This window comes from Oenanthe melanoleuca, chromosome 8 (genome assembly GCF_029582105.1).
Source record: "Oenanthe melanoleuca isolate GR-GAL-2019-014 chromosome 8, OMel1.0, whole genome shotgun sequence".
Taxonomy (NCBI): Eukaryota; Metazoa; Chordata; class Aves; order Passeriformes; family Muscicapidae; genus Oenanthe; species Oenanthe melanoleuca.
The window spans coordinates 19,059,393-19,084,608 of record NC_079342.1 but is presented as its reverse complement, the minus strand read 5'-3'; the positions used below and the strand labels follow the sequence as shown (position 1 = coordinate 19,084,608).

The 25,216-nt window shown below is 41.8% G+C and overlaps 2 protein-coding genes across 2 annotated transcripts; both read left to right on the top strand.

Moving 5' to 3' along the window:
* Positions 1–39: 39 nt before the first annotated feature.
* EFCAB14 (EF-hand calcium binding domain 14) lies at positions 40–14,856 on the top strand. The gene is made up of 11 exons (XM_056497321.1): positions 40–360; positions 1,260–1,408; positions 4,271–4,416; positions 6,012–6,110; positions 7,637–7,747; positions 8,492–8,572; positions 9,381–9,572; positions 10,243–10,323; positions 11,136–11,247; positions 12,038–12,169; positions 12,997–14,856. The coding sequence occupies exons 1-11, from the start codon at positions 185–187 to the stop codon at positions 13,161–13,163; spliced, it is 1,446 nt and encodes a 481-aa protein (XP_056353296.1). The 5' UTR covers positions 40–184; the 3' UTR covers positions 13,164–14,856.
* Positions 14,857–15,707: 851 nt separating this feature from the next.
* Positions 15,708–24,425, top strand: ATPAF1 (ATP synthase mitochondrial F1 complex assembly factor 1). Its single transcript, XM_056497328.1, has 9 exons — positions 15,708–16,153; positions 17,117–17,225; positions 17,773–17,823; positions 18,508–18,570; positions 19,214–19,264; positions 21,040–21,087; positions 21,983–22,078; positions 22,657–22,764; positions 23,663–24,425. Exons 1-9 carry the CDS (start codon positions 15,945–15,947, stop codon positions 23,855–23,857), a joined length of 930 nt encoding a protein of 309 aa, XP_056353303.1. The 5' UTR covers positions 15,708–15,944; the 3' UTR covers positions 23,858–24,425.
* The last annotated feature ends 791 nt before the right edge of the window (positions 24,426–25,216 follow it).

Genomic DNA, 25,216 nt, shown 5'->3' with positions numbered 1-25,216 from the left:
CGCGGGGCCGGGCGAGCCGCCGCGGGGCCGGCGGGGGAGCAACAGCCGCGGCCCCGCGGAGCGCCTGTAGCCGCCGCCGGGCCGCAGGCCGGCGAGCCGGAGCGCGCTGGCGGCGGCCGAGGAGAAGGAGGAGGAGGAGGCAGGCGGGAGCCAGCCGCCGGCCGCGCCGCCGCCCCACAAGAGGATGAAGAAGCGGAAGGAGCTGAACGCCCTCATCGGCCTGGCCGCCGACGGCCGCAGGAAGAAGCCCGCCAAGAAGGGCTCGGGCCACCGGCTGCTGCGCACCGAGCCGCCCGCCTCCGACTCCGAGTCCAGCTCCGACGAGGACGAGTTCGCGGGGCCGCGGGGCCGCTGCGGAAAGTGAGTCCCGGCCCCGCTCGGACGGTCCTGCCCCGGGGCTGCGCTCCCTTCGGCGGGTCGCGCTCGCAGCTGGGCGGTGAGGGCGGCGTGTGAGGCTGGGGACTGCCCGGGGACACCCGGAGCTGCACCGTGTCCCACCCCGCATGCCGGTCTGGGCACAGAAGTATCATCGGGTCGCAGAATGGCTTGGGTTGGAAGGGACCCTAGAGATGATCTAGTTCCAGCCCCAACCATGCCCAGGGACAGCTCGCACTGGACCATGCCCTGTCTTTTTTATTCTTTATTTTTTCTGTTCTGTTCTCACCTTGTGGACTACACTTGGGGGCAGCTCCCGGCGATGCTGGGCACAGTTGCCCGTGTGTGTGTGTGTGCTCAGCGTGGCACTGTCCTGCGAGCTGGCGCAGTGCTGCTTTTCTCACAGCGCGCTGTGCTTTCCCCGGTAAATAAGCTTTTCAGTTAAGTAACAGCATTAATAATGGGCCTCTGTGCATACCTGAAAATAGGCATGTCTCAAAGAAACCTGGGCTTTCACAATTAGAATGCTCTAGAAGTACGTGCCGTAGCATTGTGGTAATACCTTGTCCTGAAGCGTGTTTTTCAAGCTGTCAAGGAGATGTGCCTGACATAAGTTTATGTCAGCAGAGCAGGATATTTTACTAAAGGAAACCTGACAGCTGCTTTTAAATATGCCAGGTGTGCCTACTGAGATGGGTCAGGGCTGTTACTCTCTATTCAGTCTGACTTTATCGCCTTATTTATTCCTGAAAGCGCTGTTAGCCCTTGTCGTTCAAAATGCGTGCTGTTACAACTGTGTCCCTTCCTTTGTTCGAACAGCATTTAAAATAACACTTTCCGAGGCACTGCTGTATATTCACAAGCTGTTACTTTGTTTTCTGCAGGGGAGACTACCTGCGGTGCTGCAGGTTCTGTTACCCTTTATGTGCGTTCGTCATTCTTGCTGCTTGTGTGGTCGCGTGTGTTGGCTTAGTCTGGATGCAGGTGGCTCTCAAGGAAGATTTGGATGCAATAAAGGATAAGTTTCGAACTAGTAAGTATGAATGTAACTACTATTTCACATTTTCTGTGGGCAATATGAAGAGGTTCAGTTGCTTGCCTGCTCAGTCAAAGTCTGGAAATACTGAGTAGACAAATAGCATTTGAATTGAAGGGTGCTCTGAGCCAAGAACACAGAGACTTGGTGAATCTAAGGTGAATGTTATATATTCTTGCCTGCTCTTTATCTTCTGAGGAGCAGGGACACTGGACTGGGTGGACCTGTAGCTGCTTGTATATGCATTTCTAAAATTCCTGACTTTGGTCTTCAGAGTGCTCTCTTCCAAAGAATCACCCTATTTTAAAAGTTCTGATCAGACCTGTCAAAGCAGTCTAGGGAATTCTGGAAAAAAAGTAAGAAAAGTTATATTCTTGTCTTGAACTCTTTTAAAACCTCTGATACTTGCTATGGAATTACTGCAATTTGAATGTTGCTTCAGTACTGTATTTTCTCTCTATATCCTCTGAATATTTGTCTTGCTTGCCCTGACCTGTTCTTGTTCAGTTTTTACATCAGGTTACGTGTGGTGCAGAGTTAATATGTTTAATACTTTGGAGTGTGGAGTTAAGATGAAGCAAGATGTGTTTTGGTATCTTATGTTAGTCGTGTTTCAAATCCTGTGTAGATTGAAAAAGGCAAGCAAAGGTGTTGTCTTGCTTGTGGTAAAAAAGGCATTGAGGAAGTGTGTGTAGAAATTCTTTGCTGTTGGTGTTTGGGTGTTCCTGTTCTGCCAAGGTGGAACAGGCTGGCTGGGTGTGAGAGAATTGCTGATAGATTTATTTTTGTATTAGCTGATAGTAAACTCTAGCAGTTACCTGTAGTTGTACCCACCAGTTCTGAAGGATACCTTCAATTCCAGGTGCTGCCTTGTGGCTGAGTGTTCCCAGCAGTTCTGCAGTGGCTGTTTCTGTTTCTGGGTCAGCAACTGCTGCCCTTGGTGGACTGCTCCCCTTTAAAGGTGTGCTGGTGGTAAAAGTTTTGCATGAGGACAGCATTTGTTGGCTTTGGTGTAGTTAAGTTTCATCATTCCTGTTCAACACAGACTTCTTTGTTAAAGCAGCTGTTCTCCCCTGAGTGTGTTCTCCCTGTCTGGCAGTTACAGATGGGTTTGTTTTCTTCTTAACAGCTCTAATAGAAAAGCTGTGCATTTAAAGCTTTGCATGGTGGTAAACGTGTTGGATTTCCTTGCCATCATAATACCATGCCTAGGAGTTGGATGGAAGCCTCATAATGAGGCACAGCATTTAAATACAACAACAAAAAAAGCAGGCAGCAAGAACAACCTGGTTCCCAAAGGCAGCATTTTGCCTTGGTGAAATGTGTGGGTGAAACAAAGACAGGTGACCCGTCTGTTGTACAGCAAGTTTGGAAAAGGAACCTTTCTCTGAGTATTCATCCAAACTTTTTTCCCCATAAGAGCAGATGTTTGTGGTGCTATTTGATATGTTCTGCCATTCTTTGCACAAAGTGAGCGTGGGATGAGTGCTTTTTATAAACAAGACATCTTTGCATCAAGTATGTTTGGAATAGGAGGAAGTCATGTAGTGTTTTCCCTTCAGTTGTCAGCAGTGATGCTAAGAACACATGTGGCATTTAACCTTCCTAGTGCTGCAAAAAACTCTTCAGGTGGAGTCCTACTGTTCACAGTGAGAGTGGCAAAATGGAAAATAATTTATCTACAAATGACAAAAGGCTATGAAAACATGAGATTTAGTGTGAGCTGCTTGTGTCAAATGCACAAATTAGTTCCCAGTTTGTTTTGGCTAAAATACACCTTTCCAGGTCATACCCAGAAGTGTTGTTAGGATCTTGGGTGATCCAGTGCAGATTTCTTTGCACCTAGGAAGTATTTTTAGAACTTGCTTAAAGAGAAGTGAGGTGGGTTTCTGGATATGCACAGCTTTCCGGTTTTGTGTGTTTGGGCATCCACAGGCTTCTTTTGACTGGATGGGTCACACGTGGAAATCTGCTGTGGGGTGTGCCAGCTACACATCCCACAGGTGCCACTGCTCTTGGCAGTCTGGTCTGAACAATGGCTGTTTGTTGTGGAGCTTTCCAGTGCTGCCTTACAGGGTGGGCATGCAGATTTTGGAGAACTCTGTCATCCTCATCTCAAAACCTTTGCTTATTTGTTTCTCAGACCTAGGGATTTAGGATTGCCTCACAGTGCAGCTAAACAGCTTAGTCACTGCAGATCTGGAAGAGCTGCATTTCTGAGGCTCACTGGAATTGATTTGAGCTGCATGTTTCCCCCTTCCTGTAGTATTAATGGCAGTAATAACTGACTTAGTTTCCAAGGACCTTGTTTACTGATTTGTTTACCAACAGGCATTGGTGTATAAGCTTATGCATTATTTTTTCAGTTGTTTTTCTGTCACACAGAGCTACTAATTAAATTAGTCTCCTTGGAATTCACTTCATTGTCAGCAGCCCCTCTGCAGGCTTGAAAAGGGCACTGAGGTTCATTTCACCTGCCTCCTTTGCCCTGGGACTGTTGGCAACTCTTATTCACAGGCCCATTACTATTTCATGTTCCCCTGTGGAGGTAATGCAAAATAACTGCACTAAATAAAGACCTACTGAGGTTTGCCAGAATGACAGGACTATGCAAAGTGTTAAATTTAGTGCAGTCTCTCTGGGTTCTCTCTGCAGATATTGCTACTCTTAAAACAAAAAAGAGCTGTCATTCTGAGCAAACACTGAATCCAGACTGGCAATAAACCTGTTTGTAGAAACTATTATTGCCTTCTTTCACTGTTGTAGATGTTGCTGTTTGTAATTTGGTTTGTTCCTTTTAGTGTTGTTTACTTTGATTTTTGTTTCAGTTTGCTTTTAACTGTTTTTTCATTCTTTTAGTGGAATCTAGTCAAAAGATGTCATTCCAAGAAATTCCTAAACTGAATGAAGATTTGGTGCAGAACCAAAAGCAGCTAGAACAAATTGAAACTGGAGAACTAGGGCTGAGTAAAATTTGGATAAATATCACAGAGATCAATAAACAGGTAAGAGGGGATCAATCCTTGGTTTTGAAAAATAATAAAATATTCCATTCAATTATTTTTAATGGAAATTAATTTTATCTAAGGACTTCTGTGACCATAAACGTCACAGCTTCTTTTTAAAGTTCAAATAGAGTATAAACCTCATTTTAAACAAGCAAAAAACAGCTTGAGCATGCAGCTGGGCTGGAGACTGATCACAAGAGGAGAAATTGCATAACTGGTGGAAGGAGTTCAGGCAGAATTTAAAAGAACCTGAGAACTCTGCAGTTCTTAATTTTCCTGCCAAATAGTTGTGATGTTTATGATGAGAGATTTGACATTTCAGATTTCTGAGAGTGTTTTGTAAGTGTGGAAGAGTTACCTGACTCAGAGCAAGCTGCTGTTGCTACAAACTAAGGCCTGGTGTCCTGTGAGTATAAAACCTGCTAACACACACTCAGCCTCTAAGCTGGTGTAAATCTTGGCACTGTTGATGGGGCTAGAACTAGGCCACTTACCAGAGAGCTCTCTATGAACTCACTCTTCAAATGAAGCATCCAGCAAGGCTTTTATTGAAATTTCTGCCCTGGAGGGTAAAAGTTCAGAGCTGCTCACATTGAATGGTATTGAGAGGTGTGTGTGGGGAGCTCTTCTTGACCCAGGTGCTGTGGTTTAATTTGTTAGAGTACTGAGGTGCCTGCTTAGATTGATTTTTCTTCAGTCCCATGTGGTGCTTACTGGGGCACATCTGAATTTGATTTGCTTTCTTTAGCATCTCACTGTTTTAGCCACAGTTATTCAGCTCTTTGTGAGTCTTCTAAAATGCTCTTATCTGCACCTGGCTGTTAAAGATACTTGCACGTGGTTCTTGCAGGCCCTCAGGTTACTTCAGGATCTGGTTACATTCAGTCTGAGCCAGATCTTCTGGGGATCAAAATTTTCTTGCTGTTTTTTTATCTGTGAAATGTTGGGATGTGCTGCTGGGAATAATCTCAGCCAATGTTCACAGCTGTGAGCTAGAAGAGTCTACATGCCAGCTGATTAATACTGACCTAATGTAAAATTAGGATCTTTTCCTCAGCTTGCAAAACAACTTTGTTTTTTAGCCAGAAGAAGCTGAATTTTAGTCTCTGTTCCATTGTGTAGCAGAGAGTTTGGGTGATAGGTGCAATTTCTTTGCCCATCACTCAGCTGGAGAGGCTGCATGGCTTTGCTGGGTTTTGCCAGGCAGGTTTCATTGCTAAATACAAGAGTGGGTGATGGTTTCCTCCACATGAAAACTTGTTGCACAATTTTTTAAGTATTTCTTGGGCAACAGCCTCTCTCTAAGAGGATGAATATAAAACTGGCAGAGGGTACCTTACTGAAAAGTTTTCTGTGGTTTTCATTGAGTTTTTAAAAATAGCTAAATAAAAACTTGCTCTTTTGCAAAAAGCAGAATATTTTTAATGAAGCCTGGGCTGGAATTCTAACCTAGAGACAGGGGTGGTTTTGTGTGTACATGTATGATTTTGTATTACCTTATGTCTAAATATTGCACATTAAGCCATCAGTATTGGGGTAGGTCAGAATCAGGATTATGTTGCCTAATTCCAAGTCCTCCTTTTTGGTTTTAGATATCACTATTGACCTCAACAGTAAATCATCTCAAAAACAATATAAAATCTGCTGCTGACCTGATTTCTCTTCCCCTCACAGTAGAGAAACTTCAGAAGGTAAGTACTGTGAGTGTGGCTATTACTAAATGTGTTCTGTGTGTTAAGCTGCAGCTGGTCTCTTGAGGACAGCAGTGACAGCAGGAGATACCTGAGTTGCAAGGAATATTTGTTTCTCTTGTCATAAAAAATTTGGCTTCATAAATTATATGGTCCTATGATTATGTGTGGTAGATAAAAAATTTAAAGGCCTTGTTTTTCCCTTTTGGAGATGCATTTGTTTGTATTATGCTGTCCCCATGTGTACCTTGGAGCTGATCTGTTAAGTTGCTAATCTTAATATCATGTGAGACACTTGGAAAAAGCTTCTCTGCAGTTTTATAACTGCATGCAAACAGGTGGTTTGTTTAGGTTTTATAACTGGAAAAGGAAATGCATTGCTTTCTGTTAATACAGAAAAGCATGTGTGCCTTACTGAGCATTCTTCACCAAAGAACTATCCTGTTTATTTTGGTAAAAAGAATGGCTTGTTGAAACTTGCTTGGTTCTTCCATGGCAGTTCTGTTTATTTAGCAATAAACATTTATATTGGGCTAACACCTAATGTTGGCTATAAATATTTCTGTTGGGTTAACACCTAATGTTAGTCCAGTCTTTGTGGCATTATGGGTTTCCACATCTCATTTCCTATCCCTACAAAATTAATGTATAATTAACAAGCTAATAATATGCAAAGCAAGGAGTGTGGTTTGGCTGATGAGGCTGCCAGGATTTCTTTTTCTGGGAGGAGCACAAAGCTGTTTCCTAAGCTCCTTATTTGCTGCTACAAGCAGGCTGGATTTTCACTGTGACCTGGTCAGAAGCTAGTCTGAAAACATGTTATCAGGAGTGTGGCCAGCAGCACCAGGGCAGAGATTGTCCCCCTGCACTGGGCACTGGTGAGGCCACACCTTAAATCCTGTGTCCAGTTCTGGGAAGTTCAGGAAGGACTAGAGCAAATAACCTAAAGTTGTGCCAGTGGAGGTTTAGATTGGATAATAGGAAAACATTCTCCACTGGATGGGTTGTCAGACAGTGGAGCAGGCTGCACAGGAGCTGCTGGAGTTGCCATCTCTGAAGGTATTTAAAGGACATGGATAGGAGCTTGGGGACATGGATTAATGGTGGACTTGGCAGTGCTGAGTTAACAGCTGAAGTCAGAGATCCTTGCCAACCTGAGTGATCCTATGACTGCATTTCTTTTGTGGGATTTGGTTTTCTTGAGGCTTTTTCCTTGTAGTTGCCATTCCTGGAAATAAGAATGCCTGCTGATGTTAAAATCCTGAAGGATTACTGAGGGAATTCCTTTTGGGTAGTGGCTTTTGTTCCTAGTGGTGAAGGGTGCTAGAGGGGTCCTGAGGTTGCTTTGGGTATAATTTGCAGCTTTGAGTGAAAAAAATTTCCGAATTCTTCAAACTTGTGTGCATGTTTTTGTGGCAGTCTGCCTGCAGTTTCACTAACAAAACATTGTGTTGAGCTGATTGGTACTTTGGGACAGTTTGGTACTTTGGGGAAGGCTGAGATTTCTGTCATCTTTTTTATTGCAGACTGTAGCCAACATAGGTAGCACTCTTACCAGTGTGGCTCATGATGTTGAAAATATACAGACAGCTATTGAGGAATACAAGAAATCCATAGAAATACTCCAGAATGATGTGGTAAGAAAAATGCACTGCTTTAACACTGCCTAATATTAATTTAATTATTTAGTTAATATTCTAATTGCTGTGTGACTTTTGTAAGGTACCAAGTACTTGTTTCTCTGGAGCCAGAATTGTTCCTTCCTACACTTCCTATCCTGCATATTTTTGTTTCCTGTTCCACTGATATGGGGGCTTGGGAGATGCTCATGTGTGATGCAGGATGCTTATGGTAACTGTCTGCACTGTTTTAGGTTTGGGGATGTCAGAAAATTGATATAGTTTGTTGGTTGAATTAAGGATCTGTATAAGGATGAAATTACTGTCTTCAGCAAAAACTACTTACTGTATTTATCCTGATCTCTCATTTGGGTTAACAAACTGAGCCAATAATTACAGTTTTTTGGCTAAACTGCAGTGCAAGAATTCTTGCAGATAAAATTTGAATTAGACACATAATAAAGCTTGATTCAGTCAGTGGGTGCTCTAAAAACATTGCAGATATGGCAGTGTGTATGGTAGCAGTGAAATGTGTATCATAATACATCATTAGATGGAGAAGAGTTAATTAGGAGGGTTTAATGAAAATTAATTTGGACCTTATGTGTTTGAAAGAGAGAACTATTAGCCTAGTTAAAATACTGCATGCACAGCAAATCTGAGTGACTAATTGTAGCAAAACATCCTTAGCTACAGTGTACCAGTTATTAAACACTTATTCACAGGGATTTTTTTAACACAATTTTCTACTTCATTCCTTAGAAGGAATTAAAACAGCTTCCTTCACTTTCCTCCACTGTTGTGCCAAGGACTGAGGGAAATCAGACAGAATACTGCAAAAAGGTATTTTTCTCCCTTGCATAAGAAATTTTGTACAAGTGTCATGGATATGTAACTTACCCATGTAAGTGTGCTTAAAGTATACTTTTTATCAAGATAATGCAGGTAGCATGCTTTAAAGTAAATCATAAGATGTTCCTGTGTATGTGCAGACATACCTGGTCTGAGAGTCTGTTTTGTTTTTTTTGTGTGTTCTGCCTGGGTGAGGAGTAAAAAGAGTAAAACCAATATCTGACAAATTATAGGTGTGCTTTGCTAAAGTAAATGAAAATAAGTTAAAGGCTTTTAGTGGAGTGGATTTTATGGCAGGTACTTGCTAATCTGGGCAAACTTGGGAGTGGCATGTACTGAGTCACCCTCACTGTAATGAGGTGTGGAAAGCAGTAATAGAGCAACACCAAAAAAAAAGAAAGAAAAAGTTAATGTGTAGTGTTCTATTTACTACAGTCAGTATCTTCCTCAAATATGAATCCTATATATAAATATGCCCAGTACATGCTTTCTTGGGAAAAATCATTGTTGTGCTTACAAAACTTGACCTGGAAAATGAGATGAATAGGCTTTCTGTGTTCACTGCACAGCTGAAGTGATTATATTAACAACAAAGAGGTTAGCCCTGGGGAAGAATCTCAGTTTCAGACTTTTAGAAAGTTGGAATAACTTTCTGGAAGCTTCCAGTTGGATGTTTTCAGTGGTGTCAGTGGAGAACCAGCCTGAAGTCTGCACAGTTAAACTGGGTCAGTTGTGTTGTTAATAGCAGGAGTTGCTGCAGAGGTTGGGTAAGCTGACACATGCTGTGTTTATATTTCAGGAAAGCCAGGCTCTGCATGCAGCTTTGGAGCAGCTGAATAATACTGTAGTGGTGTACCAAAAGTTGAATGACATCAAGCTTCTAAATGTGGATTCAGCCATTGGCAACCTCAGCCAGAAAATTACGCTGTTGGAAAACTCTCCCCTGGTTGTGAAAAATCTGGACAAAAGAGACAACTCATCTACCATCGTGGTAAGTTTTTGATGGCTCAGGGTGTTCTTCTTAGACTACTTACACTTCCCTTACAATGCAGGTACCACTTTTCAGACTTAACTAAAGAAAATGTCAGATGGAACATAGGTTGAGATACTTAGAAGTTCCTTTATAAAAGGATGGAATTTGTTCCTGAGCAGATAACCAACATTAAGAGTGTCTCAGAAGCAGTGTTTCATTTCTTTCCTGAAGCATCTACAGGAAAGTGTCCAAAACTGACATTTAAGAGTTGAGTGATTGCTTTATGAGGCAGGATTCACAAACTAAGCTATGTTTTAGGAATAACTCTGCGCAGATCTGTTAAGACCCACTGATGAGCTAAGTAGGACTCTGCATTTTTTCAAGAGTGGTTAAATTCTAAAAAAACCCAATAATAAAAAAAACTCCTAAATAAGTTCATGAATTTTTCCAGTGCTTTCTGTTTGCCACACTGGGGCCCATCTGTGAGAACATGTTCTATATGTTTAACAATAAAGGAACATGCTGACGTTAGTGTGGTAAATTATATAATCCATTTTTATGACTTCATGTTTATTCTACAGTGTATCTGCCCTGGTTTATCTCTGCTTAATGTCTGCCAAACTTGAAGGAAATAAACTGTTGTAGAAAATAAAAAGCACGTGAATAAACTGCTGGTTTTTTTCTGTAGGGGAATGATGCAACTACCTCTCTAAAAGTGGAAAATGAAGATCAACTTGATAGTGAAATTCAGTCAACTAAAGAACTGAAGGTAAAGTAAGGAAATACAAATTACACTGGGTTAGTAGAGCATGTAATTGTCTTTCTAAAGATGTTTTAAATGGACCTTAATTGATCAAAGGTCTGCAAGGAGGCACTAATGGAGTCAAGGACTTGCTGAAAGCCTGGCTGGGAATGAGTTTAACTGAATGGCCAAATTGTGGGCTGGGGATGGGAGGGGAGGCTGCTGAGTTTAGTTTCCATCTGATGAAAAGAAGATGGGTGAGTGAACAGGCTGCACTGTCAGTTCTGGGCTTGTACTGGTGTGAACTCAACCTGTCATCTGGAATGTACCAATGAATAGAATAAGGGAGCTGCAGATTAAAAAATATGGTGTTTTTAATTAATGGAGATGCAGTGGCTCCTGCACAAAGGTATTTATTTACTACTGCAGACAAACCTTTGGAACAATGAGGCAGTTTAATTAATGTTCACTTCAAGTATGCTTGTCTGTTTTATATTACAGCTTTCCAGTGTCTTGCTCTTTTCTGTAGGAAATTCAGAAAGTAAACATCAGATTCTTTTGAAATGAGTGGATGCAAAATAATTGCCTGTCTTTCAGATTGAGCTACTGATTTTGTTGTTCTCCTGCAGACCGTGTGAATTTATTCATTACATCTTCTTGTAGATTTTTTAAAAATTTATTTATGTCTTAAAATCTTGTTTATAATTTTAAACTTGATCAGCCTTGATACCTCTAAGTCAGTCAAAAGTGCTTGCATATTTTAAATTATTACTTTTTCTCATCTACATCTGCTGAAGGGGTGCATTTTAAGATTTTTTTTTTTTTCTGTGAGTATACAGGAAGCAGGAACTAGAGATTCTCAGGTTTCAAAACTAAAAGAGACTCTTCAGTTGATCAATGCTCTCACAGGCAAGTCAGAAAATGACAGACCCATTGAGGCATCAAGGAATGGTAAGAATGGCTGGTAACAGTAATCCATAAACCTAGAGGTTCCCTGTGTAATTCAGAGAATAACTAATTAAGGTGGATAATTTAGACTCTTCCTTAAGATTTTAATGAAGGTTTTTTTAGTTAAAGCATCAGGAACTGATGTTTCTAAAACAGAAAACTCTGTGTGACTCCAAAAGATTGAAGGTGACTTAAAATGTGTATGGCAGTATTCACGTGGATCAATAGCTGATGTTTGAAGGCATGCACTGATTAACTGTAGAACTTTATACCCAGTAACATCTGGTTTTGCTTTTTCAAAATGTAAGTGTAACAGAAAGGAAAGGTCTCTGCCTCTGCTGACTTCAGTTCTGCACTTCTGCTGAACATCAGATTATTAAATATTTCATTACAATAGAACTGTGCTGTTTGTTCATTCTAAGCAGGTCCTTGGAAACTTATACTCTGTTGTTGGGGAATACTGGTAGTGATAAGATGGGCAGATGTAATTTGCTTCATGAAGCTTCTTCAGCACCCTCAGGGTGGGGAGCAGAAAACACTCCCAAGTAATTTTTTATATGTGAGTTTATAAATACACACTTCCTAGTACAGAATGGAAGATTAAAGCTGTGTGACTGTTCCAAAACTGTTCTTTCAGTTAAAGTAAAAAGGGACAACACTGCTACATTCTGAAATATTGCAGGATTCTTATCCCATCTGTGATAAAAAAAACTGTTTTATTGCATTTTTGTTTGGTTTTGCTAGCTGTATTTCTGAGGAATCAGTAGGACTAATAGAAATTGTTTTGTAACAGTTGAAAGTAGTCAGAGTACTACAGCAAAGCCCACAGACCTTTCAAGGGTGTCTTCAAGGTCAGCTGGTGACAACACAGAGAGAAACGGGCAGCTGAGCCATCTGTCCTTACCAGGAATTTCCAGCATTGAAGGTATGTCCTTTTTAGGCTGACCTTTTCTTCTGAGTATTTCATGTAAATGTTTAGTAGAGGATAAGTATAAACATTCTGGGAGATGTGAGATCAAATTCAAAAGCTTGAGGACTACTGATGATTTTTTTTTTTTTTTTAAAGCAATTAAGAAAAAAACAGAAAAGAAAGCATAGCATGTAAAAGAAAAGAAACTGAGATTTAAGCAGGAGTGTGAATTATAATTGTTTTGAGTACCAAAGTATTACATTGAGTGCCCCAGAGACTGTGAAGACAAGTCAAGGGCAGAGTTAACATGCTGAAGGAAAAAGAAGTAGCTATGAGTGTGTATGTTCTGGGGCTTTTTTCTGTTCTGTATTTTTTTTTCACGTAAGAGAACTCTGCCTGGTCAGATGAATGGTTTCTGGATCTTGCTGTTCAATCTCTTCAGCTCCTGAAAGGGCAACTCTTTGCATCAGGAAGTGAATAGACACTTTTCCCTTTATATCATCTGTCCTGTTGTTATAGCAACAGTCATTCAGAGCTTGTTTTTGTGGGGGATAACTGCATCTGTATGCAGTTAGTGGTTGTAAAATGGGCTCGTAATTGTGGCCAGAAATAGGGATTACTTTCTTCAGATTTACTGTAATTTAATCCAGAAATGTTCATGCTTTTTTCTCCTAAACTGTTACCAGCATCTTGTGACAACATAGGAGGCAAACTCCTCACTCAGGGATGCTGTATGTGATTACTGGGTAGTAAGAGACAATGCTGTAAAACTGGGAAAGCAGCTTATAGGATATTCCTGTGTACTTAAAGGAGCTGTTTCTCAATCCTTGTTCTCTTTGCAGATCTTCAGAAACTGTTTGAAAAAGCACCTGATGGAAAACTCTCATACAGAGATCTTCAAAAGCTGCTTGGCTCCACAGTCCAGGAATCACAGAGCTTTAAGGAGTTTGACACAGATGGAGATGAGAAATACACTCTAAAAGAACTGAGATTAGCATTAGGTGTATAGAGTATATGTTTAGAAATGTGATATGGGTGGATATGGTGTTACTTGTAGCTAAAGGAAGCTACAGGACATGAAAAACTATAGCTGCACTTTCCCAGTGTTTTACTGATCTTTGGAACTAAATTACTGTACACATTGTCACCTCATATTTTCAGTTGCATTTATTGAAAAGAAATTTACAAATTTATATGTCGATGGGACATAATATTGGGACTATTATCCAGAAAATTCCCAAACTTGGAAACATTTTCCTCTCATTATTTCCTTTTCAAGGGAGTTATTGGTTATAATTTAAAATGTCTACATACTAAAATAAAACTATGGTTTTATATTTCACTGAAATTTGCCTTAAATTAGAGAGCTGCACTTTATGTAGAGCAGAAGGAAAATCTGTCTTGTGAAGATGGGCTGCTTCTGCTTGTAAATATTTGAGATAGAGTAAATTATGCATATTTAAGGAGAAGTTGTGTCAGGGGCTGTGTTGGTAGTAAGCTGTTTATAATGAGAGACTGAGCCTGGAATGGGGGTTTAAGACCTTCAGCTAAATTTCTGATTTTATTAAGTATATCCATGAATAAATTTGGCCTCAGTCAGAGGAAAGCAGGAGGGGTAAGTCATGCCCATCTATAGCAGGATGTATTTTTAAAGGGAAGAGTTGAAAGTGTTTTTATATATATCATGAGCCTACAGGAGCAATTAACTTGCCAAGTGCTTGGGTTTTCACTTCAGCGTTCTTTAGGCTTTGCTGTGTTGCATTCAGATTATATTTTGTGAGATGAGCCTGTCTATTTATTTTTTTTAAATGAACATATTTAATAGCTTTAATAGATGCTTAAGAGGTAAAAGCCTTCAGTGCAGCCTGCTGAGCAGCACCTGAGCAGTTCATGCCTCAGCAGTGCTCTGGTACACTCCAGGAGTGTGAGTGGGTGGGAAGGCCCAGAGAAGGACCTGTGAGCTCTTCCCTAACTATTGTGACCGTGATCCCTTCTTGGTACCTTTATTTTCTGTCTCCTTGCCAACAGAAGGATGTAAAAAGCTGTGTAGGCATGTGCAATGGCATCATCGTTCTGTACTGACACATGTTTTGTGAGTGAGGTTTTCTTACTAGAGGAACTTAAAGCTCTGTTGTTCATAGTAGTGAATCTAAACACAGAGTGTATTTATTACCTTCTGGAACATAGAAAAATTGCTTTTGCAGAGGGGATTCTCTCACAGGCTAGATCAGGGCCAAGTTGGGTGATTTTGCCCACAAATATCACTGATCTTGTTCAGAGTTTTTTTTTTGCATGATTAGTGAGTTGAAGTTGCCCACCTCACTGAAACATCAGCTTATGAGGAAGTCAGTTCATAATTGTTGATTTTTATATAACTTTAGACTGGATGTTTTATCAATAATTGTATTTTGGAAGTATGAATCAGCACAGGAATGTACAAAATGGAGCCCTGTTACCCATTTCCTAGGCTTCTTTCACTGTTGTTCTTCTATCCTGTTTGGGTAATGCAGATGCCACCCAGTACCAAAATGCTTTTGATGTGACATTTGAAAACACCGTATTTAAAAACAAAGCAGAACCAACCAACCTTAGCTTTAGAGAGGACAAGAAGCCAACACTTGCTTCTTGCCACTTCCCATACCCTTTTATACACTACTGTATAATTCCTTAACCAAATAAAGAAAAAAAGCAATAAAATGTAACCATTCTGATATTTTATTTGTACATACTGTATCATAGCCATATGCCAGAGTTTGCAAAATATTTTTGGAAGTTTATTTGTATGAAATTTAATTTTACCTTAAAATTTTAAAATATTATGGTACTGCCTCGTGAATCTTTTAGTGTTTTGTTTTGTTGAAGTCTGCTTTAATTTAGAAGGCTCTTCAGCAGCAGTAGTGAAAATGCCAGCTAGAGCTGATGTGTGCTGTTCCTCTGCCTGTGCCCGGGGAGCTCAGCTGGTCACTGCTGGGACACGGCTGCCCAGGGCTGCTTTTTAACTTGCATGTCGAGGGCACAGCAGTCAATTAGATAAAATCCGAGCATCCCTAAGTACAGAGGTCTCTCTGTGCTGCAGGCTGGGAGCACCGGTCCCATCCCTGCGCGGTGTCTGCTCAGCCAGGGCTGTGTCCCGCACGCTTCCCAAAGCCTGACCCCAGCTGCGGGCAGGGTTCCCCTGCCGTGTTCACTCACAGTGCAGATGAAAAGCCCTGAGTGCAGTAAATACACTCGTACAGATCCCCTCCCTGCCCCGAGTCGTGCAGCTGCTGCTGGGCCGCCAGCGGGGCGGCTGGATGCTCTGCGCAGCGAGTCCTTGAGAAAGTATCCGAGTGAAATCGAAAGCAATGAAGTTGTGAGGGCAAACTGTGACAGGAAAAGATCACAACTTGCTCTTGTGCGGTGATTCCTGGGTTCTCTTTCGGGCTGTACCTGTGGGTTTGGGTGGTCACTGTGTACCTCGACCTGCGCCGGGAGCGAGGCCGTGCCCACCGCGCTTGTTCGCTCCGCGGCGCCGCACCATGTAACGCGACTTTTGTCTCAATAAAAGCTCCTTTGCAGCTAAAGCTCCTTTCCGGCCGGTTCCTGGTAGGGGAGGTGGAACGGGGCGGGACGGGCTGAGGGGAGAGGCTGAGGCGGGCTGAGGGAGTGGCCGGGGCGGGCTGAGGGAGCGGAGCGGCGGGCGGAGCTCTCGGGGCGGGCTGAGGGAGCGGAGCGGCGGGCGGAGCTCTCGGGGCGGGCTGAGGGAGCGGAGCGGCGGGCGGAGCGTGGGGCGGGCTGAGGGAGCGGAGCCATGGCGGGCCCGCTGTGCCAGGGCTGGGGCCTGGGGGCGGCCCTGCGGAGCCGCGCCGCGCTCCGGCCGCTCGGGCTGCTGGCACCGCCGGCACGGGGAGTGCTGGGGCCGGCAGGGGGAACGGGAACCGCAGCGGGATCGGGAGAGGCGGCGCTGGAGGAGAACCCCTTCTACGGGAAGTACCGCCACAAGATCCAGGAGCTGCGGAGGTGCGCCCTGAGGGAGGCGGGCTGTGCTTTGCGGAAAGGGCGTGTCTGGGGAACCTCCTTCTTCAAGTAGAGGTGTCGTTCTGTTTTAGCTTTTCGCCCTCATAAGAAGCTCGATTAGTTTAGGCTGATTGCCTTGAAATTCACATGTCAGTGACCACGTGTCCCAACGTGGTCAGCTTGATAAGAGGTAGTTTTGCGGAAATGAAATTAAAGTTTTAAGTTAAGGACGTGAATCAGTATGATATTAAACGTTTTAAAAGGTCAAATGCTGGTAATCACCTAGCACTGCTCTCCACCTTTGTAAACCTTTGGAACAGGCAAAGAATATTCCAACTTTGAAAAACATTGGAGCAAGAAAAGAATATTCCAACTTACCATCTTCCATGTTATTATAAAGAAGGATTTGGACAGAAAATGAGTAAGCAGAAGTTGGTCTTATTTTAGGTCTGAGTCCATCTGCTGGCAAGGCCACAATCAGAACAGCCCATAGAAGAGTCATGGTTTTGAATTATCCTGATAAAGATGGATCACCTTTCTTAGCAATGTAAATCAATGAAGTAAAAAACAGACTCACTCACAAAAACACAGAATGGTTTGGGTTGGAAGGCACCTTAGAGATCAACCACTTCCAGCCCTCCTGCCATGGGCAGAGACAGCTTCCACTAGGACAGGTTGCTCAGACCCCCATCAACCTGGTCTTGTTGGAATCCAATGCCAAAAACAAATCCAAAGCTTTGGCTCATGAGAGATGTTGTGCAACAGCTTTCACAGCTTCTTAACTGTGCATTAATTTTTCCTGTTTATTGTCATAATTAAAAACTTCAGATTATTTAAAAGCAAACTGGAATGTTTTAGTTACATGGATTTAAGTCCAGTTGGACTTGGGTGATCCTTGTGGGTCTCTTCCAATTCGAGCTGTTCTATTGCTGTGTTGCACTGTTAACAGTCCCTGTTCCAATTCAGGTCCAGTCCAGATGTGTTTGAGTCCCGTATGGAAAAAAGAAGTGAGGTGAAAAGGCAGCCTGTGGGACATTCCAAACAAGGAGAGTTTATCAGATGCATGGAGGAAAAGGCAAGGCAAATTTTCTTTATAAATCACATACATTGAAGCTATAATGTTATTTTTGTGGGATCAGTGTAATGTTACAAACTTGAAGTATCCCTGTCTGTAGGAGCTCTGAAATTTCACTGTGTGATGGTTAAAAGCATTGTTCTGTACTCCTCTGTATTATTTCTAGATTGTAAATTCCCTGCTTGAAGCCTTGTTTAAGTTTAATTAGTTCCAGATTAGTTTGGCCAGAGGAATGACACAATCCTGCATTTATCATTTTTTAGTGAATGCTAGAAAACTGTTCAATAATATTGGATCCAAAATGCATAATAGTTTCCTTTTGACTAATTCTTTCTGGCCATGAAATTCACAATTCACCTTAAGTAATTAAACTTATTTGCTTCACCTAATCAATCACTTACTTTATTAAAAGTACTCTGCAGTGGTCTTCAATTATCTTGAGCTTCCACTCAGGAGTTTTTGTCAGCAGGCAGGTTATGTGTGGCAGGGAAGGCAAATTAATGGTATTAAAGCATTATCTGTAAAACTAAAGAATCTTTTCTTGCAGGCAGAAGGTTTGGGCAGCAAGACAGCAAAGGGAGGATTCACAAAGGATAAGGTAAGGGGTGTGGGGAGGGGATGTGGTGACAAGGAAAGGGTGTGGATTAACTTGTACTGCCACAGCCAGTGCTTCAGTCAAGAGCACTTTGATATAAACCTGGTGTTCCTTATGCTGCATTTGAGTATAAGATCTTGGTTTACTGCTGGGATCTCATTCAGCCTTAAAACTCCTGGCACTCTGGGTTTTTACTGCCTTGTCCTTTCTCTGGAAATTCCTTCCAGTTGGAGCATCTGTTCTGAAAATTATATGGAAAGGGTTAAGCTCCTTTTACAGCATGGGAATACATTTGCAGTGATTAGCCAGCCTAGGGACAAGAGAATTCTATTTTGCATTCTTTTATTTTGGTAAATCTTCAGTGTAAATCTGCCAAGGAGCATCTGTTCAAGATGGCTGAAGGCAAAAGGCTGCAGCTCCTCTTGAAGCTTCAGTAGAGATCTGCACAACTGTAGCAAAGCATGTGCTGTGTCCTGAAAGAATCTATTCTGTCTCAGTGTGTGAATCCACTTCTCACTGTGTTGCTGCTGTATTTTATTTGGCAATTAAAGAGACTAAGTAATGCTATAAATTGAATCAAGTTCCTCTAGGTTGATTTTGTTCTCTGTAATTGCATCCATTCATTATGGATTCTTACAAGGTCAAAGAACAGCCATCATTCCAGATTCTTTATGCTCTCTCTTGCAGACACTTGATTCAATTCTTAATGTTGAGATGGTGAAAGAAAAATCAGCAGAGGAGATAACACAGGTGATGTATTTAAATGGAATAAACTTTGCTTCACATTTGTGCTTAATAGTAATCTATGTGTAAGGATGGAAATTTCACTAAGACTGAAAAATAAAACACAGCTGTGGATGTATATGTACAAAAAGCATATTCACATGGGTATCCATAGGAGAAAATAAAATTTTCTCCAGATAGGTAAGTCCTCCTAGGAGATACAGGTACACTGGGTATTGCCATCCTGCTGTGGTGAAGAGAAAGACTGCCAGCACAATGGAGCATCATGCAAAGATTTGTCTTCTGTTGAAAATGTTTTGTATGTTCTTTATTAAAAAAAAAAAAACACCATCACAAAAAAAACAAAAAAAAACCCAACCAAAAGGCATTAGTGTGATTGTTGGGAAAATGTGAGAAGCACTTCTACTGGTTAATAAATACTGACCCACCTCTGAGCCCACTGCTGATTTCTGTTACCTGGTTGGAATCTGGCCTTTAGTACATCTGGAACCTTTGGAGAAGTATGTTGCATTAGCGGGAAAGTCAGTCAGGCTTGATTGAAAAATGACTTCCCAAAGTGCTTATAAAGGTTAGTTGATATTTTAAAGCATTTAGCATTACTGCTAAATGCTGGAGTTTAACTGTATCTCATCTTCTTTGTTTCCTGCAGATTTGGAATCAGTATTTTTCTGCAAAAGACACAGTTTATGCTGTTATTCCTGTAAGTAGCTCCTCTACAGTTTTGCACTTGAAAAGCCAGCATGCAGAGCTTTCCTTTCCAGCTGAGATTCTGCTGCTTTTAAAAGCAGTCATTAAAGGAAAGTGAGGTTTCAAGAACAAGCTTACTTTCTGGGATGAATGATTTTATTTCCCCAAACAAAGGCTTTTGTTTTCAGAAATGCATACCCCTTTTTTTCTCACTCAGAGGAGTCTCAATAAATCAAGGGCCTTTTTCTGCACACCTGGCAGGAATTTCCAGGCTTATTTTAATACAAGCATCCAACACTTTTCACAAGGCCCTAGTGTTTATTAAATAGCATTTGTATTTTTAGAGGTTTTTTTCTCAAAGTTGCTTGTTTCTTTGCCCTCTTCCCCGCAGCACAGGCAGCTGCCTCAAGGTTAATGTGGCAGTCCTAGAGCACTTGGCTGGTAACTTGCATGTGGCTAACCACTCAGAACTTACCTTCATACATTTACAATTATTGGCAGCACTGTCTTTCTTGAGATTGCAGGGTGTTTCCTGAGATAAGATCATACTTCTTACTCCTGATAACTTTTCCAGATGTTAATTGTTCTTAGTTTGCATTAGGCTGAAGGAGGCTTTTTTCACTTTAGGAATTTCTCTTTATTCTTTTCTTCAGGGTCATTCCTTGATTGCAATCTCTTAAATCTGTCTTTTCACAACTATGTGTTCCTTGAGTTCTTGAAACCTCATTTAGATCTGGGGTCTGATTTGTAATTGTATTTGGCCCTTTGAGCTGCAGCTGAATTCAGTGGGAGGCAGTATTCTGAACATGTGATGTGCTGTATGCTCTGAAAGTGGAAGTGTGGGATTTGAAGTCAAGCAGCTCCGTGTTTGTTTTCCCACCATGGATGTTTGACTTGCACTTTTACTGTAGCAGAGGGCGAAACCCAGGGGCTCCAGTTAAAATGATCTAGGTCTTTCATTAGTGGGACTGGGACTGTGCTTTGGTGCACTGTTTTAAGAGGAGTGTTGGAAGCTTTTTATGCAAACCAGATCCCAGTCACATTAGGAAGCAGTTCATGGTGTCATCGAGGGGAAAAAACCCCTTTGTCTTTTGCCAGAAGCTTTTTGTTGGCTGAAAGAAAGGCCTTGCATAATTCTCCAGTGCTCAAAAGTACACACGGAGGAGTTTCTTGTTGATGAATGGCATATGTTTTCTTTCCTGAACACCTAAGAGTAGATATTAATATAGTGCTGGGAAGCAAACAATTTAGGCAAAAGATTTGGGGAAACACAGAGAACACGGGAATGAAATTGCCAGGTTTCATCAGGGCTGAAATAAGGTTGTGGTTTTAATTTAAACCTAAGCAATAAGTATGTTATTGAGTGTATCTATGGGCTACATTTTTATACTGAAGAACAGATGACAATGATGTAAATCCACAATTTGGAGCCAGGGATGTGTTGTCTCGCTCAGCTGTTGACATTACATGATGCAGTGGAGCAATTACTGAGAGAGGATGTAATGTAAGCCTCAGGCTTGGGGCCCCCACATCCAAAGAATGAAGCTCTGCATCCAAGGATTTTGCTGCTGCATCTTAGAGACAGCCTTGTAAAAATGGGATGCTGGTGACTTTTAGGTAAATAAGAACTAAATGTGGCTTTCCACACACTCATTGCCATCTGTCCCCACAGTGGGACTTTCTCTAGATGGAAGCTGTACCCTCTAAAGGTTAATGAGGTGATTGTGAACAGCTCTGCATCCATGTTTGTGTTATGAGCATTGAACTTCTCTTTCTCCTTCCCCAAAGGCAGACAAGTTTGATTTGATGTGGAAGAGAGCCCAGAACTGTCCGTCGGTACGTACAGCAGTGTGTGGCTGGAGAGCTGTAATGCTTCTCTTCAAAGCCTGACCCATTAACTTTTGACCCTCCTGTGTTCATACCCATGGTATCAGCCTGGTTAGAAAAATCCAGGTGTTCAAACACTTGTCCTGGTGCTCAGATAAAGCAGTGCCTATTCATATGTATGAAACAGTTTGAACTAGATAGAAGAGATGGAGGGTTGAGAGAACAGGAGCACAGAATCTCCCAGGGAATGGAGACTACTGGGATGGATTAGTCCTACCTACTTCACTTGCCAAGAGCAAGATCAAATGTATCTGGCTTCCTGAGCTACTTGGAGATTGGGAAGTTATTTATAGCCTGAAGTGCATTTCTGCACAGCGCACTGGCATTCTGTCAGGTATCCTGCAAGGTTTTCTGTTCCCATGGTGTCCTTCCCTTGGTGTGGGAAAATGAGCAGGTCTGTAGCCTGTGGAGCTGTAAATGTCTAGTTAGAAGATGCTTGCTGCCTGCTCTGGGGCAGCTGATAAAATGACAGGATTAAATGCTCTGCTCCTTACCTTATATTTGACCATTTCTGCTCTTAGTTTTCTAGGTGAGAACAAAAAGGTCAGAGTCTGAATGTTCTCCACTCTCCTTTTTATGTCTCAAAATATTGGTAAAAGTATTTGTCAATATATTTGCTAATGAATTCATACTGATAGGGTAATTCTGCTTTATTGTGTGCTTTGAAGTCTGGTTCTTGCTGTCCTGTCACTTGTGGTGGGGCAAAGAAACACTTTTTTCTGTTATAGTTCTCTCACTAAAGCATTAATGCTGGAGGCCAGTGCATTTAACATTACATGATACAGACATCATTTTGTTCTATGTAAGGGAAAATTGGTTTGTTTTTTTAATCATTGCTCTGCAGTTTCTGTATGCTTTGCCAAGAAAAGAAGGTTATGAGTTCTTCGTGGGGCAGTGGTCTGGAACAGAATTACACTTCACTTCCCTGATAAATGTTCAGGTAAGTGTTGAGATAAAAAGTTTAAAATTTACTTAGGATCCAGAAATAGATAATATGTATTGCAATGTATGGTATTTACTAAATAGTTTAGGCAACAGGTTGTCTAGCTTAACTTGAAAAGAATTATCATGACAAAAGCTGTTATTAATTATGGTTTAATTGTTCATTAGTTACAGGTAAATTAGTAAAGTTGTAGGTATTAAGCATCTCTCTAGTGTAGAGGAGAATGAAGTAGAAATTCAGTAGTCTCAAACATGAGCAAGAGCCCAGCTTTTTAGAACTGTTTGTGCAAGCTACTTAAAATAGCAGTATGTGCTGTAAGATGATATATCTTCCTAAAAATTGTGGGTTCTTTTAAATGCAAAATGCTCTTTACTCAAGGAAAGAAACAACCTAACTCTGAAAATTCCTTGTTTTCTCTAAAGAATAATGAACTTCTAATTAGAACTGACCCTTAAGCTCTGGGAGGTAACTTCCTCTGTGGCAGTTAATGCTCAGAGTTTTGTAATCAAGCACCCAAATCTGCAGTGGAGTGAAGGTTTTTATGGGATACTGACAGGTTTCTTTCTCTCCTTCAGACCCAAGGTGAAACTGCTCCAAGCCAGTTGGTCTTGTACCATTATCCTGATCTGCAGAAGGAGAAAGGGATAGTACTAATGACAGCAGAAATGGACTCCAAGTTCTTGGTAAGAGAACTCTGCTCATTGGCTTCTTTCATTTATGCTGCAACTCCTCCTACAGTTTTGAATTAAAATCAAATTACAGTGAAGCCTTTCAAAGACCATTGGCCAAAGAATGGTCTCACTGTCTTTCTTTATGTACTTAAGGCTGGGGAAAGCCAGAAGGGAATCACCAGTCTGTGGTGATTTCAGTTTATGCATTCTTTTTTTTTAATATGGGTATTATATTTGATCATTGTAGAAGAACAAAGCTTCTGTTTTTATTACTAACAGAAGCAAATTTAAATGAAAGCTGTTGCTAATTGCAAACAAGTTAAAACAGTGTTTTGAAGCTTAATCCTGTTTGTTAAAGCAGGAGACTCCAGAGTTGTGTGTTCAGTTTGTGAACACCTGTGCTCTTTCCCTCTGTGTGGGCACACCATTACTGGCATAGCTGTACCAGTGCCTGGACTGGTGGTACTGGGCACTGTAGTGGAACAGGAACAGGATGATTAAAATATGCCTCTTCTAAATGACCTTCTGACACCCCTTCTGAAACAATGAGTGGAGTAATTGGTAATGCTTTTCTTTTTCCCTCTTGGATCTCAGAGCAAACTATCAATCCTTGCAAGTAGGTCAGCTGTAAGAAGGGAAAAATGAGGACTTGGTGCATGTTGGAGTGGGCAGGGATCACAAAAGACACACTTGACCTCTGAGGCAGATGCACAGCTGGAGAGTTGCTAAAAGACCTGATGCTGAAGTGTTTAAGTAGGTCAGGAGCCACAGGGAGGTGGTTTGTTAAGAGATTTGCTGAGCTAAGGTGACTTGGAGTTGAGCCAGGTGGTGAGTAGCAATGTGACATTTCTTTTCCCGTGGGACATGGCACAGCCCACACCAGTGGTAACAGCTCTGTTCTCACTCCCAGGTGGTCCATGATGCCCAGTGCTTGGCCAACCAGGTGCAGCTGTTCTATGCCACGGATCGCTCCGAGACCTACGGATTAGTGGAGACCTTCAACCACAGATCCAGTGAATTTAAATACATGTCAGTGATAGCAGAGCTTGAGCAGAGTGGGCTTGGAAAAGAACTGAGACCTGGGCAGGCTTCTGACAAGTCATAGAGCCTGGCCTGTGGTGAAAGGAGCCAGCAGCAGGCAGGGGGTCCTAGGAGGGGTGGTCCAGTGTCTTTGGATTTGGCCACAGAAAGAGTCTGCAGACATCCTGGGAGAGTGACAGTCAAGCCTGTCTGGCACTGATGCAAGATGAGGACTTGGGCCATTTGAACAACAGTAACTAATTGCCAAAACATGGAGCCCAGTACTTCAGTGTAACTTCATCAGAAAGAGCCATTTTCCTCGTCCTGTAACTTCCTGCTGCCTGCTGGATTGTGGAAATCTGAAATAAAGTGACAGAAGTGGAACTGTGTAACGGGCTGTACTGACATCAGGAAAGAGATGACAACCAATGTTTCTTCTCACTAAACGCATTTTAAGTGCCCTCCACCATTATAATTGCATGGTTCAGTGCTTTTTAATCTGTGTGGAATTCATACAGGCTTGTGCAATCCAGAAGAAAGAATAGGAGCAATGGTCTAAGACAGACACCTCTTTGTTTCTTTGTGAGGTTTCTTACAGAGATGTATATTGTGGTCTGAACTTTTCTCAGGATTAAAAAAAAATAGTCACTAGATTTGTTCTGGGAATTTTCTGCTTCTTAATTGACATATTAATTGTATCCTGTTGTGATGTTTCTGTCTTTGAGATGTTGTTTTTGAGCAGTATGAACATGGTTTAATTTTTTTAGTATATTTTTAATAGTGTAGAGGGATCATTGCCTGTTCTACAGGATTATTTTTTCTCAGGCTGGCATCTAGTCAGCCAACTCACTCTTGTTCCCACTTCAGGAAAGGCACTATCCATAACAAAGGAAAGATGGACTGGCATCATGACAAAGAGAGTCACCAGACAGCTTCTTGTTTGTCAAGTGAAAAAAATATCTTGGTATGAACATGCAGAGATGCTTTAACATAGCAGTGTTGATAAGAGCCTGGCTTTACAGACTGCAGCAGATTGGGGGTTATAAACCTGCCCCCAGCAAAAGAATCCTGCAGCTGATGCTGTGAGTTTCTCTTGTGTTCATTCCCAGCAGAGGCAGGCAGCACATCCATGGACAAGGACCCTGCAGCAGTGTGATGTGCAGCCTGTGGGGGTTACCAGCACTGCCACCACTGCACAGGGGGACACAGCACAGCCAGGAGCTTGCAGGAGCAGCAGTGAAATACTTCCCATGTCAAACCCCAGCACTAACTCATCCTTAGCACTAATTACCTCTGGGCCACATTGCACCTTGTCAGCCTGCTGGAGCTGGAGAAAGGGGGGAAAGAAGGATCTGCAGTTTGTCTCTCTGTTGGAGGGCATGGCTGGTATCAGTATCTTCATTAACCACAATCTGATATGAAGCTGTGATGAGTTGTGGAGTGT